Source organism: Megalobrama amblycephala, linkage group LG7, assembly GCF_018812025.1.
Source record: "Megalobrama amblycephala isolate DHTTF-2021 linkage group LG7, ASM1881202v1, whole genome shotgun sequence".
NCBI lineage: Eukaryota > Metazoa > Chordata > Actinopteri > Cypriniformes > Xenocyprididae > Megalobrama > Megalobrama amblycephala.
Genome location: NC_063050.1, coordinates 17,446,552 through 17,461,030, shown reverse-complemented (window position 1 = coordinate 17,461,030; position 14,479 = coordinate 17,446,552). Strand labels below are relative to the sequence as shown.

The following is a 14,479-nucleotide window of genomic DNA, read 5'->3' as shown; positions in this document are numbered from 1 at the left end:
ACACTACCGTTCAAAAGTTTGGGGTCAGTAAGAATTTTTATTTTTATTTTTTTGAAAAGAAATTAAAGAAATGAATACTTTTGTTCAGCAAGGATGCATTAAATCAATCAAAAGTGGTAGTAAAGACATTTATAATGTTACAAAAGATTAGATTTCAGATAAACACTGTTCTTTTGAACTTTCTATTCATCAAATAATCCTGAAAAAAAATATTGTACACAAATATTTTGTACAATTGTACACATTAAATGTTTCTTGAGCAGCAGATCAGCATATTAGAATGATTTCTGAAGGATCATGTGACACTGAAGACTGGAGTAATGATGCTGAAAATTCAGCTTTGCATCACAGGAATAAATTACTTTGTGAAATATATTCAAATAGAAAACAGCTATTTTAAATTGTAATAATATTTCACAATATTACTGTTTTTTACTGTATTTTTAATTAAATAAATGTAGCCTTGGTGAGCAGATGAAACTTCTTTTAAAAACATTAAAAATCTTAGTGGTTCCAAACTTTTGGACTGTACTGTGTATATATATATATATATATATATATATATATATATATATATATATATATATATATGTATATATGATTTAAGGACACAAATATACTGCCATTTTTGCCAATGAAGTAAATGAGACACTATTAAAACATCTCTGCATTAACACTTTGATACTCTTCAGTTGCAGGACTTGTAATTTCACTAAATGTTGCAGTTTGGTCTGGTTTTGTTTTTATAGTAAAACGTTTTATTGATGTTTTTGAGGCTACTTAAAGAGAACCTACCAGAAAAGTCGGATTTTCACAATGTTCCCAAAACATTTTATTTTGGTTATATAATTTTTTTTAGTTTTATTCTCGAATCTGCAGTCATTTTTAGCAATCCAAAAATGTTAACATGTTGAATTTGTGGTGTTTTGTAGAACATTGTACTGCAACCAAAATGCAACATAGTGAAACGTAATTGTAAATGACGAATAAAGAGCATTAAAAAACATCCCAATGTTGTTTAAGTTTATATCACCAGTAAAATTATTGTGAATATTATATATATATCACTTAGCCCCATCTAGGACCAACAAACACTTTCCTACTTTCTGAAATCATGATGAATCTACATTATACGCTTTCATTGGTGTTTTATACCTGCCACAATGTTAGTGATTCTATAAATGAAAGTATACAGGAAATCTATTTGTGTCATTAGTTTATTATGCTGTAACCACTGCAAACAGAACATCAGCTGCATGTGGGCCACATATACAGTAATCTGTCTTAGGGCTGAATCTAGCTGCATTCTGTTCTTCTGTTTATGAGTCATTATTTGAGATTAAAAAGACACCTGTCTGGATGCTGGTCACACTCCTAAGTCATTTATCTTGTCAGTAAGTACAAAAAATTAGTAAAACTATTTCAAAGAGCTACTGTGTAGCTGCTCGATAAAAACCAAAAAGCCAATGCAAAGATGCATGACAACTCAAACTGATATTGGTTTGCTTGTTTGATGCATTTCACACGTTCACTCACTCACCGAGAGCGCCTCAGAAATATCAGAAACCAGCTTAGAATGATAAGAACTAAAAACATTTGAATCTCATCATGAAGTCCTTCACGTGTCGGAAGGGTTTCTGTCAGATGTAGTACTGGTGGGCTGCCAGGCTGTCCATGAAAGGGCGAACCAGATTGTCTGTGGAGAAGTAGAACACCAGGCCGAAGGTTATGGAGATGGGAAGAGCCGGCAGAGCCTTCTTGAAAATGGCCAGCAGGAGGAGCGTCAGACACAGTCCCTGCAAAACAACCACAGCAACATTCTCAAGTTATCTGACGGCTCGAGATTCACCCAAATTAAACTCTGAGACTCTGTTCCAAAAACTATTGAACTGTCTGCCTTACTCACTAGGTCTAGTGCCCTACAAAGGCATCATTCGCTGAGTTGGAACATTCAACACAGGCAGCAACTCCATCAAATGTTTGATGGGAACACCACAATACACAACAATATGCATAAAATACATAGCGCACACAAATAATGTGTATGACAGTCAATGTTTAATTAGATTAAACTATTTTTATCAATAGTGTTAGTACTGATTAAATTATAAATATTAGAAAACAAATGATAAAACAATATAACATAATAATTAGTGCTGTGAAATCGATTAATCACATCTAACATAAATGTTTATAAATATATAATGTGTAAATATAATATGTGTAAATATATATATATATATATATATATATATATATATATATATATATATATATATATATATATATATATATATATATATATATATATATTAGGGCTGTCAATGGATTAAAAAATAACTAATCACACATTTTTCTGTAATTAATCATGATTAATCGCACCTAGCATTATGAATGAAGGTCAGTATCACTGATACTGATGTCTCTTGATTTTAGCCATTAATTATAGCCATTCAACATTGCGATTAATCAATTTGACAGCAATTATTATAATGACAGGTATACGTAATAAGTATATACTTGCAACAATGCATTTTGGGATTTCCTATAATTATAAACATTTTAAGTTTATGTTAACTATGTAATAACTGTGAACTACCTACTTCCAAGTCAAGTTGCTCAAAACTTACTAGTTTTGACAACCTTTCCTTTAAGGTCCATCAACACAAATGTTTTGTTGCAAATTAAAACTTCTTAAATGCAAAACTGCAGCACATTGTAAATCCTCATCAGCAAAAAGCAGATTTGAAAGCCATTTTTGTGTTTTAAAACACTATTATTTAACTTTTAATTTATAGCTTTGATAGATACTTGGAAAAAAATGGTTTCATTTTCTGACACAAATTTAACTGGTCCATACAGTTGTACTACACTACAGTTTAAAAGACTTCTTATTTGAAAGAAATCAAAACAATCTTGGAAAAATGTACTTAATAAAAATATATTTTATATAATATAAAAATATTAAGCAGCAAATGATCATATTAGAATGATTTCTGAAGGATCATGTGACACTGAAGACTGGAGTAATGATGCTGAAAATTCAGCTTTGATCACAGGAATAAATTACATTTTAAAATATATTCAGATAGAAAATGTTGTTATTTTAAATTGTATTAATATTTCCCAATATTATATGTTCACTGTATTTTTGATCAAACAAATGCAGATTTGAGACTTTAAAATTTTTTTTTTAAAATTGTATCGACCCCAAACTTTTGAACAGTAGTGAACGTTAGTCTGTCCTTAATGAAGCTCACAGTCTGGCTGAAATACTCACAATGAGAATGGCCACGAAACAGGCCAGCGTGGTGTTCCAGTCTCCTCCGGTGGCCGCCGCCTTTCCCACCAGGACACTGTAGAAGATGAAGTCTCCGAGACCCAGCTTCACCCCTCCTGTGTCAAAGTCAACCAACCGGCATTTCAGCATGGCATTAGAAAGAAAAGTGTTTGTAACACTTGCCTTGATTCCCTGGGGCATTTTTAACTAGTTCACCTCATTGTCATTAGTATTGTAGTAGTTACATGTTTCGTAAGCAACCAAAGAATATGATCAGTATGACTCTGAGAGCACTTACGGTCTTCCTCAAGGTCCTCTTCTGCCGAATACCGCCGCCTCCCTCCCTGAGCGACATCATCCTCTGACTCCACCCCTTCCTGTGCCCGGGCTCCGCCCTCACCACGCTGCCTTTCGTCAGCTGAGAAGACAACAACAGCTTATTCACCATTATCTAGGTCACAGGGTATTATAGTCTCCTTTAACTCTACAAAGTCTTTTAAAAAGTAATAAAATACCAGTAAAGATCTAAAAAGCAGCTCACCTCTATCTGGATTACTAGTATCAGCCATTCCAACCATCCAAACCATGGCAGCTGAGAAAGAGAAACTTTTATCAGTACATGATCCATCTTGAGCGGACTTAAATTGAGCAAACATGTGTTAATAGAAACTGGCGTAAATTTAAGACAATCCCATCTGCTCTGAGTCTCAAAGCTGTACGTGCCGGGATGATTTTTTCAGGACATACATGAATATATGAGCGCAGGGAAAATTGGCTCGTTTCTTTCCTGAGCGGTCTCAACCAGCATCCTCAATGGGCCTTTTGGACACAGCACCGCTATCAGATCTGGAAAACAAACACAATATTACTGATACTATCATGTGCACCAATCCCACAGTTATGAGAATTTTCAGTGATTAAAAGTCATGTTTGCAATTTTTGTGCCACTATTGCGAAACAAAAAAATGCAAAAAATGCAAAAAAAAAAAGCAAAAAAAAAAAAAAAAGCCTGACTTGGGAAAACTGTTTTTTATTTATAACAGAAATTATGTTCTGTACCTTTAAGAACTGAATTTTTAACATTAAACTAATTAAAGGGATAGTCCACCAAAAAATGAAAATTCTGTCATAATTTACTCACCCTCGTGTCATTTCAAACCTGTATGCATTTCTTTCTTCTGCAGAACATAAAAGAAGACATTTTGTTGGTAGCCAAATAGTTTCAGTTCCCTTTGACTTCCATTGGATGGACAAAAAAATACAATGCAAGTCAATGGGATCCGAAATAATCAAAATCTTCAAAATATGGTTTCATGTTCCACAGAAGAAAGAAAGTCATACAGGTTTGGAACGACATGAGGGTAACTAATGACAGGATTTATTTCTGGGTTAACTACGCCTTTAAAGAACTAATACTCCCTCTTTTAAATGTGAATGAGAATCACAGTTTAGAAAGAGACAGAGAAGTTGAAGAACAAATGCAGAAGCAGATGGTTCGAGGACTGTCAATCAATCTTCAGGCAAACATACCATATATGGAGATGGCTCCCAGTATGACCCATGCCGACCATTCGGGCAGGTATTTGATGAAGATGAGAGCCATGAGGGCGCTGATGACAATGAGGTACGCCTGCTGCAGCCGTAACGGTCCTTTCCAGTGGATGCAGATCATTCCCACAACGCCAAAATTCCAGATGATCATCACTAACGTTGGGTAGTCCATGGCGATGTTATATGTCTTGAACACCTCCCTGAAAAGGAAAGGGTTTGACAAAAATATTACTATAACATCTAAATCAACTCAAACCAAATATTTATACAGGAGGTGTATCTGATTTAAAGGGGTCATATTACGTATAATCTAATTGATTCATTTCCGCTAACCAGTTCTGATTCATTTGTATTCCCACTCAAAACTGTTTATGGAAATCTCTGTCATATTACATACTTTAAAATACTGCAGAATGTATGTAGGTAATTATCACTGTTAATTACTATGTATTTCTCTATGAACAAAAATGCTTAAATATTATTATTTCTGTCGGCAAAGACACAAGCCCGTCCGACACTAGGTGGCGCTATAATAAGGAAATTTGCATTTTGGAACCCGAAGGACTAGAAACTAAATTACTTCCCCCAGGATCAAGTCAAGCCCTACAAAATGTATTTATCCGCCGATACAATTTTTCCGTCATTTTGAATTTTCCTAAAAACTTTTTTTTAAACTTCTCCTAGGTTGGTCCGATCTGTTTCAAAATAGGCACACGGCAGCTAGAGACAGTGCTAGCAAAAAGTTATCAAAAGAATTTTGATTCGTTGAAGCATTGCAAAGTTGTAAGTTAATTAATTGGTCAGGCAACGCCCATTTTTACAAGTTGACCTATAGCTGCTGAACGCAATGTCTAAGCTTAACAATATTTGACACACAAAGACAACAGGATATTCTGAGGATGCACACCATGTTTTGAAAAAATCCACCAATATGGGACGCTACAAAAACATTATAACTCTGCAACCATATGATCCATGCATTTAAAAAATGGTATGCATCTTCTTTGGTGACTACAATACTTTTAATATGACTACAATACTTAAAAAATCATGGCCACCAGCGGCCAATCAATTTTCATCGGCTAATGCTTTAATAATCAAGAGAAGCAAAAAACATGGCCACGATTAATCTCGGAGCCCTATCAAAAGGCTAAAAATATAGAGAAATAATTTTGTTCAGCTATATTGCCCAGTATTGACACATCCTGCTGTATGAGATGGGTTACATACAGTAGAAATATAGTAAGAAAGCAGAATCTCACTCCAGATACATGAAGCTGAACCAGAAGAGCAACATCAGTGAAGACAGAATCAGCCAGCCATGAATAAACTGCACACACAGAGAAAATAAACACATCTTAGAAGATACAGTAATGATTTTTAGTGTTACAATCATGAAGTCACAATCAAAAGAACTTCATATATAGTGTTACAGTAATAAAGAGGATCTCACTTTATAGCAGCGATACTTATAAAGCACCACCAGTATTATGGTCATGAAGACAATGACGCTGATCATGACGATGGTGTTGAGGAGCGAGTTCAGGAGCCTCTGACCAACAGAGTTCGGATCCTCTTCGAACGGTGTGTAGATGCTGCAAAGCATGACTTTACTTCGTTAAATTCTGCTTCATTTTAAAGGATTGATTCAAAAATGAAAATTCTGTCATAATTTATTCATCCTCACATCTGTTACTTTTTTGTGACACGTCCTGCTATATGAGATCAGTTACATAGCAATATGATAAGAACATTAATATTATGGAATGTGATATTTAAAAAAAATAAAAAATAAAGCTTTAAATTTAAAAAGAAAGAAAGCAGTAATAAAAAAAACAATAAAAGCAAATTACACTTTTTAAAAAAAAATTAGATAATATTAAATAATGCACAATATAACAGTAACAATAATAGCATTTCTTTAAAATTATTATTATATCTATCTGCCTAAATCAGTTAATATTGGATGAAGATACTTTTTCTTTGGCTAAGATGGTCACTAAATTGTTATCATTAAAAAAAATTTTTTTTACATGCTTTTTAGTGCTCACCAACAGTTATTTTATTGTTATGGCTGATATTATGATTTAATTTAAAATATTCCTTTTGAAACCTCTTTTTGAATTTAAATATCCATTTTTAAACTATTTTTAAATATTAAAAAAAAAAACACTACAATACTTTTAATATTTAAAAAAAAAAAACTTTTTAGTGCTCACCAACATTTATTTTATTGTTATGGCTGATTACCACTAAGCACTGGCTGATATTATGATTTAATTTAAATATTTTAAATAATTTTTAAAAATATTTTTAATTTAAAAAAAAAAAAAAGGAAATATTCCTTTTGAAATCTTTTTGAATTAAAATATCCATTTTTTAAATATAAAAAAAAAACCACAAAAAATACTTTTCTACTTTTCTTTTATAGTAATATTCCTCTTTTTTTAAAAATATTTAAAAAATACTTCACAAAATCTTTTCTTATATATATATATATATATATATATATATATATATATTTATTTATTTAAGAAATATATAAAAAAAGAAAGAAAAAAAAAGAAAAAGAAATGTTCCTTTTGAAACACAAAAGTAGAATTTCAGTTCCATCGAAAAATAACAGCATTCAGGTCATGAGGGTGAATAGACAGAATTTTCATTTTTTGCTGAATTTAAGGTAACAAAACCCTTACAGCCGCTGTCCGCTTTTCTCCGTGTAGAAACTGACAGACTTGATTGTTGCCACGACGACCACCATGCAGAGCGTGACGGGGATGAAGAGCATGATGACATGCTTAGCGCCGTATTTGAGGGTCAGCTCCTCTTCCTCTCCGTCAGGAGTGGCCGCTCTCTCTCTCTCCACTGGCACGGGCTCGTCCAAGCCTGAGCTGACCGGCCGTCGCTGCGGGAATTAAAGGTGTGGATGAGAAAAATGGGACTTGTTGATGCAGATATACACGTTTTGTAGACAATAACAATGTCCACTAAAATACCACAAAACCACTGAGCATATTCTTGCCTTCAATCATGCAAATATCTAGTTCAGTCATGAAACTCTAGAGGGTGCAGGCTGATAGGTCACACAATCACATCATTACTGCATGGCACAAGCTGATTGGCCTCTGCTGATCCTGCAGCCAATGAGATCGCTTGCTCAACATTTAAATAGTCTGGTTCAGTGTTTGTTGCAGGCTAGTCCTGCAGTGCACTATCAGAGATCCTCTGAACCCCTCCACCTCCCCAGCTCCACCTGCCTAGATCTGCTACAGGATTTATGCATGTCTGTTTATGCAGCAGCAGCATATCTTACATGCTCACAGCAGCGTGTCTGTGTATCTATTAGCAGTAGCAAGTCTATACTTGATCTGCGGCAGCAACAGATTTAAATCAACAGCAGCAGATCTAATCCGCCAAAACCAAACATTGGCATATTCAATAACAAGCTAAAACTATTCCGAGAGTTGTCCTGGATAAAAGGTTAGTTAAATCAGATGCAAAGTAAAAACTCTAAATTGGCACACTTCAAGTTTAGTTCTTTGAGCAAACACTTTAATAAAAAGCCAGTAGGAAGACCTCATGTCCACTTACTCGTTTAGCGTCTGTTTCCTGGGGCAGGGACATATCATGATCTTGGCTGTACGAGGGGATGGTTGGGCTTTCGGACTGGACCAGAGCGGACCTCTCGTTGTAAGAGTCCTCTTCACTGTCCGAGGTATTCATTAAGAGAATGTGACCGAAGCCAAATGCCCAGAGCTGAAAAATGCATCATGCCAGATTAATATAACTGACAGCCCTCAATAACCATAGTAATACCATAGTTTGTTTGTATTCTTGTGGAACTCAGCATACCATACATTCCTTTAGTATCATGATATAGGAATAACTAGATTAAAAAGTTTGAAGACAAACTTTAAGTTGGCTTGAAAAAGCCTAGCTAGAAAGTTTGAAGTAGTTTTAAAAGTTTTCAGTTTGAAAGTTTTAGTTTAGTAGTTTTAGTAGATAGATAGATAGATAGATAGATAGATAGATAGATAGATAGAGTCTCAAGGCTAGGGTACTCAAGGTGGTTGCTAGGGTTTTGCTATACGGTTGCTAGGGTACACAGGGTCATTGCTAGGGTGTTGCTATGCGGTTGCTAGGGAACTCGGGGTGGTTGCTAAGGTGTTGCTATGCGGTTGCTAGGGTACTCTGGGTGGTTGCTAAGGTGTCGCTATGCAGTTGCTAGGGTACTCGGGGTGGTTTCTAGGGTGTTGCTATGTGGTTGCTAGGGTATTCTGAGTGGTTTCTAAGGTGTTGCTGTGCAGTTGCTAAGTTGTTTTGGGTGGTTGCTATGAGATAGATAGATCATATTAGAGAGAGAGAGAGAGAGAGATAGATAGATAGATAGATAGATGAGTTTATGAGTTTGAATGAGTTTCAATGGATTAGAAATAGTACATAGAATGGCATTTGAGTCTAATTGAGTAGAGTCTAATGGGCTTCCGTAGTTTAAATTTGAATTTTGACAGTTGGAGTTTGAACAGTCTTGGCTCAATTGAACATTCCGTCAATGAAAGTCAATGGGATTTTTCCGAGCTTTAACAGTCTTTTTTAGGAAAACCGTAAGTCCGATCAGTTAGAAAAGATATAGCACACTAAGTCAGAACAGTCTGAAGATCTGACCCCAGTTTGGAGTATGTAGAATTAAAGCTCTAGGAGGAGTTAGAGTTGGAAATTTTAGTCTCAGAAGAAAATAACATAACAGTAAGTTGGCTTTTTCAAGCCAACTTAATTATACAAGATTCAAGATTTTTATTTGTCACATACCGTTATATACAAGATACAACTTGCAGTGTAGATTGTGCATTAAATATAAAAAAGTAGGTAAAAAATGATAAAATAAAAGTAAAATATCTTACTCAGGACAGTACTGAATTAAAACATGCATTTTGTATGATGTCTCTTATTTTGTTAAAATAATTCACATTTTCACAGATTCTGCAAGTGGTTCACAAAATTTTTCTTGCAACTGTAAATAATATTGAGATATGTAAAAATACTAAAAATAGAGATATTTTTTTCAGTTTCATCACCCAGCACTGAAATATCCTGCCATCTGAGATCAGTTATATAGTAATATGATAAGAACATTAATATTATGTGAATGCTTCACATTCCATAACAAAAAATAAGCACTGTAAAGCACAAAAACAAAGCAATAAACACTATAGAACAATAAAAGTATCTAAATTATAAAAAGAAAAAAAGAGATGAGGGGAAAATTTTACTTTCTATTATATAATGTAGAATATTTCAGCAACAATATCGGTATAGGCCAATAATAGCATCTTTAAAATGTTGTTATTATACGCATCTGCATAAATTGGTTACACAGGAAGCAGATACTATCAGGGCGTATTTAACTTTTTCTGAGGCTAAAATAGGAACTGAACTGTTTTGAGATGTCAATTTTAGTGATGCACAAATAAATATTTCAACGTTATGGCCGATAACCGATGAATTCCTGATATTATACAATAATGTTAAAAAAGACAAAATATTCCTTTTGAAATCTGCTATAGAAACAAGTCAACTGTAAGTCAGTAAGTGATATAATATGGAGCTGATATATCATGTTTCCCTATTGAGGTTACTTTAAGGTTGAAATGTTATAGATTGGAGCTTTAATGTGAACACTTTTATACAACACACAAAAGAATATAGATTTATAATATTCATCTGTATCGGCATTCTAAATATTACTATATTGTGATATGATATTCCCATAATGATAGTATCAACAGTACCTCTGTAAGCTGATTATGCATTTAAAAAACAGAAAACATGGATCTTTAAAAAGTAAATGATAATCTCTGGGACAAATATACGCGTTTCCCGCAGTTCTAATGACTGCTGCACTTATTCACTATACTGTCATGTTCTAATAATGTTCAGTCATCATCATGATCCATGATTTCCCAACGTCTCCTAATGTTTCTGGAAACCCAGCCAGTTCCTCCACGTATCTAAGGAAAAATAACATCTACCGAACCGTACAGGTGAGAAGACTGAAATACCTTTGATGTGACGGTATTTATTTACATGAAGGATGATCCACCAGTGTTATTAGCAGAAGCACTCCGTCAAAACATCGCGAATCCCAATGAGGAAGTGATGCCGATCAGCTGATTCTCACCGCAACACGTGACGCTCCAGCGCGTGACGTCAACTGACCACATTCGTGTCAACAAGTCACATTTATAAAATGAAGGGAAAGACCCTAATTATAAAACTAATATTAAACTAATTATAGTTAGTCCCTGAAATATATTGTCAATAATAATGAGAACAAGATGGTAGGTTAGGTGGTAAACTTAATCTAATATTCACGAGGCTGAATCCAGCTTCTTATTCGCAGCTTCTTATTGACGCTATCCGGTCCACCTTAAAAGACGCGACGCTTCCGCGTTTGTAGCTTCTTATTCACGCTCAGTTTAGGGACAGTGCGGTTTTTCTGTTTTCTGCTTTTTGTGTCTATTTTCAGGATTAAAGGAAAATAAACTATTATGAAATGCAAATAGCACTGATATATCAGCGAAAATATGCTGCAAAAATGTAAAGGCACTTAAAATATAATTATAGTATTCTTTGTTTATTGAACGTGTCATCAGCTCAACTTGAAGGACCGTGTGGTTTTTCTCTTGTTCACGCTTTTTATGCTATATTGTCTATTTTTAGAAAAAAAGAATAAACTATTCTGAAATGTAAATAACACCGAAATATCTGTGAAAATTACTGTACAATTACAAAGGTATATAAAAACAATTACATCATTCTTTTTTGCACGTCATCATTTGAATGCATTAATGAATCAATTGAATAAAAAATTTATTCATGCAAATATTACAGATTTCAATATCACAAGGTAACTAGAGACTATCAGCTCCAGCTCCAGCTCCAGCTTGGATCCAGCCTTTTATGAAGACTTCAGATGAAGGACTCCAGAACATCAAACATGGATGATTATACAAAATGATCATGTTATCATTGCTTTGCATGCACACTACTTTTGCTTAAAAGAAGTAATATCTTAATATCTTAATAAAAGAAGTAATATCTTAATATCTTTTACGTTCTGATATCATCTCATAAAAGAAGACTATTGTGTAATTAAATTACCTTTCAGGGTGCGTTAAAACTTGCACTGGGCATTATTCCCAATGTACTTGAATGTCACCATGCACATTTTCAGACATTTTTACTGTAGCATTATTAAGTTATGGACCCATGAATTTGACAAATGTGACAATACATTTACAGGAGAAATTGCACTTTTGGCCCAGTTGGAGGCGCTATATCTCAGCTGCCTTTAAGGGTGCGTTCAAAGTTGCACTTGGGCCTTATTCGAAGTGCACTTGACTGTCACCATGCACATTTTCAGACATTTTTACTGTAGCGTTTTAAAGTTATGGACCCATGAATTTGACAAATGTGACAATACATTTACAGGAGAAATTGCACTTTTGGCCCAATTGGAGGCGCTATATCTCAGCTGTCTTTATGGGTGCGTTAAAAGTTGCTCTGGGGCCTTATTCCAAGTACACTTGACTGTCTCCATGCACATTTTCAGACATTTTTACTGTAGCATTTTAAAGTTATGGACCCATGAATTTGACAAATGTGACAATACATTTACAGGAGAAATTGCACTTTTGGCCCAATTGGAGGCACTATATCTCAGCTGCCTTTAAGGGTGCGTTCAAAGTTGCACTGGGGCCTTATTCCAAGTACACTTGACTGTGTCCATGCACATATTCAGACATTTTTACTGTAGCATTTTAAAGTTATGGACCCATGAATTTGACAAATGTGACAATACATTTACAGGAGAAATTGCACTTTTGGCCCAGTTGGAGGCCCTATATCTCAGCTGCCTTTAAGGGTGCGTTCAAAGTTGCACTGGGGCCTTATTCCAAGTACACTTGACTGTCTCCATGCACATTTTGAGACATTTTTACTCTAGCATTTTAAAGTTATGAACCCATGAATTTGACAAATGTGACAAAAGTTTCATGAGAAATTGCACTTTTGGCCCAATTGGAGGCGCTATATCTCAGCTGTCTTTAAGGGTGCGTTCAAAGTTGCACTGGGGCCTTATTCGAAGTGCACTTGACTGTCACCATGCACATTTTCAGACATTTTTACTGTAACATTTTAAAGTTATGGACCCATGAATTTGACAAATATGACAATACATTTACAGGAGAAATTGCACATTTGGCCCAATTGGAGGCGCTATATCTCAGCTGTCTTTAAGGGTGCGTTTAAAGTTGCACTGGGGCCTTATTCCAAGTACACTTGACTGTGTCCATGCACATTTTCAGACATTTTTACTGTAGCATTTTAAAGTTATGGACCCATGAATTTGACAAATATGACAATACATTTACAGGAGAAATTGCACATTTGGCCCAATTGGAGGCGCTATATCTCAGCTGTCTTTATGGGTGCGTTAAAAGTTGCTCTGGGGCCTTATTCCAAGTACACTTGACTGTGTCCATGCACATTTTCAGACATTTTTACTGTAGCATTTTAAAGTTATGGACCCATGAATTTGACAAATGTGACAATACAGTAACAGGACAAATTGCACTTTTGGCCCAGTTGGAGGCCCTATATCTCAGCTGCCTTTAAGGGTGCGTTCAAAGTTGCACTGGGGCCTTATTCCAAGTGCACTTGACTGTCTCCATGCACATTTTCAGACATTTTTACTGTAGCATTTTAAAGTTATGGACCCATGAATTTGACAAATGTGACAAAAGTTTCATGAGAAATTGCACTTTTGGCCCAATTGGAGGCGCTATATCTCAGCTGCCTTTAAGGGTGCGTTAAAAGTTGCACTGGGGCCTTATTCCAAGTACACTTGACTGTCTCCATGCACATTTTCAGACATTTTTACAGTATCATTTTAAAGTTATGGACCCATGAATTTGACAAATGTGACAATACAGTAACAGCACAAATTGCACTTTTGGCCCAATTGGAGGCACTATATCTCAGCTGTCTTTATGGGTGCGTTCAAAGTTGCACTGGGGCCTTATTCCAAGTGCACTTGACTGTCACCATGCACATTTTCAGACATTTTTACTGTAGCATTTTAAAGTTATGGACCCATGAATTTGACAAATGTGACAATACAGTAACAGGACAAATTGAACTTTTGGCCCAGTTGGAGGCCCTATATCTCAGCTGCCTTTAAGGGTGCGTTCAAAGTTGCACTGGGGCCTTATTCCAAGTGCACTTGACTGTCTCCATGCACATTTTCAGACATTTTTACTGTAGCATTTTAAAGTTATGGACCCATGAATTTGACAAATGTGACAATACAGTAACAGGACAAATTGCACTTTTGGCCCAGTTGGAGGCCCTATATCTCAGCTGCCTTTAAAGGTGCGTTCAAAGTTGCACTGGGGCCTTATTCCAAGTACACTTGACTGTCACCATGCACATTTTCAGACATTTTTACTGTAGCATTTTAAATTTATGGACCCATGTATTTGACAAATGTGACAAAAGTTTCATGAGAAACAACACATTATCAATTTATATTTTCAAAACCGTTAAAGGATTATTAGGCTGCATAATTTAGGTCAGCCAGGACCGGGA

At 35.1% G+C, this 14,479-nt stretch overlaps 1 protein-coding gene across 1 annotated transcript; it reads right to left on the bottom strand.

Annotated features, from left to right (window-relative positions):
* Positions 1-1,199: 1,199 nt before the first annotated feature.
* Positions 1,200-11,050, bottom strand: psen2 (presenilin 2). The gene is made up of 11 exons (XM_048196230.1): positions 10,891-11,050; positions 8,423-8,587; positions 7,528-7,736; positions 6,285-6,426; positions 6,094-6,161; positions 4,811-5,031; positions 4,028-4,126; positions 3,822-3,872; positions 3,579-3,698; positions 3,281-3,396; positions 1,200-1,796 (listed from the first exon to the last, which is right to left on the bottom strand). Exons 2-11 carry the CDS (start codon positions 8,552-8,554, stop codon positions 1,641-1,643), a joined length of 1,314 nt encoding a protein of 437 aa, XP_048052187.1. The 5' UTR covers positions 8,555-8,587; positions 10,891-11,050; the 3' UTR covers positions 1,200-1,640.
* Between the last annotated feature and the right edge of the window lie 3,429 nt (positions 11,051-14,479).

Excerpts from the sequence above, each read along its gene's own strand:
- psen2 (XM_048196230.1), bottom strand. The coding sequence starts at position 8,554 with ATGAATACCTCGGACAGTGAAGAGGACTCTTACAACGAGAGGTCCGCT. Across the intron at positions 6,427-7,527 it reads GAGAAAAGCGGACAGCGGCT|CATCTACACACCGTTCGAAG; the intron begins GTAAGGGTTTTG and ends CATGCTTTGCAG. Across the intron at positions 3,873-4,027 it reads CCCTGCGCTCATATATTCAT|CTGCCATGGTTTGGATGGTT; the intron begins GTATGTCCTGAA and ends TCTCTTTCTCAG.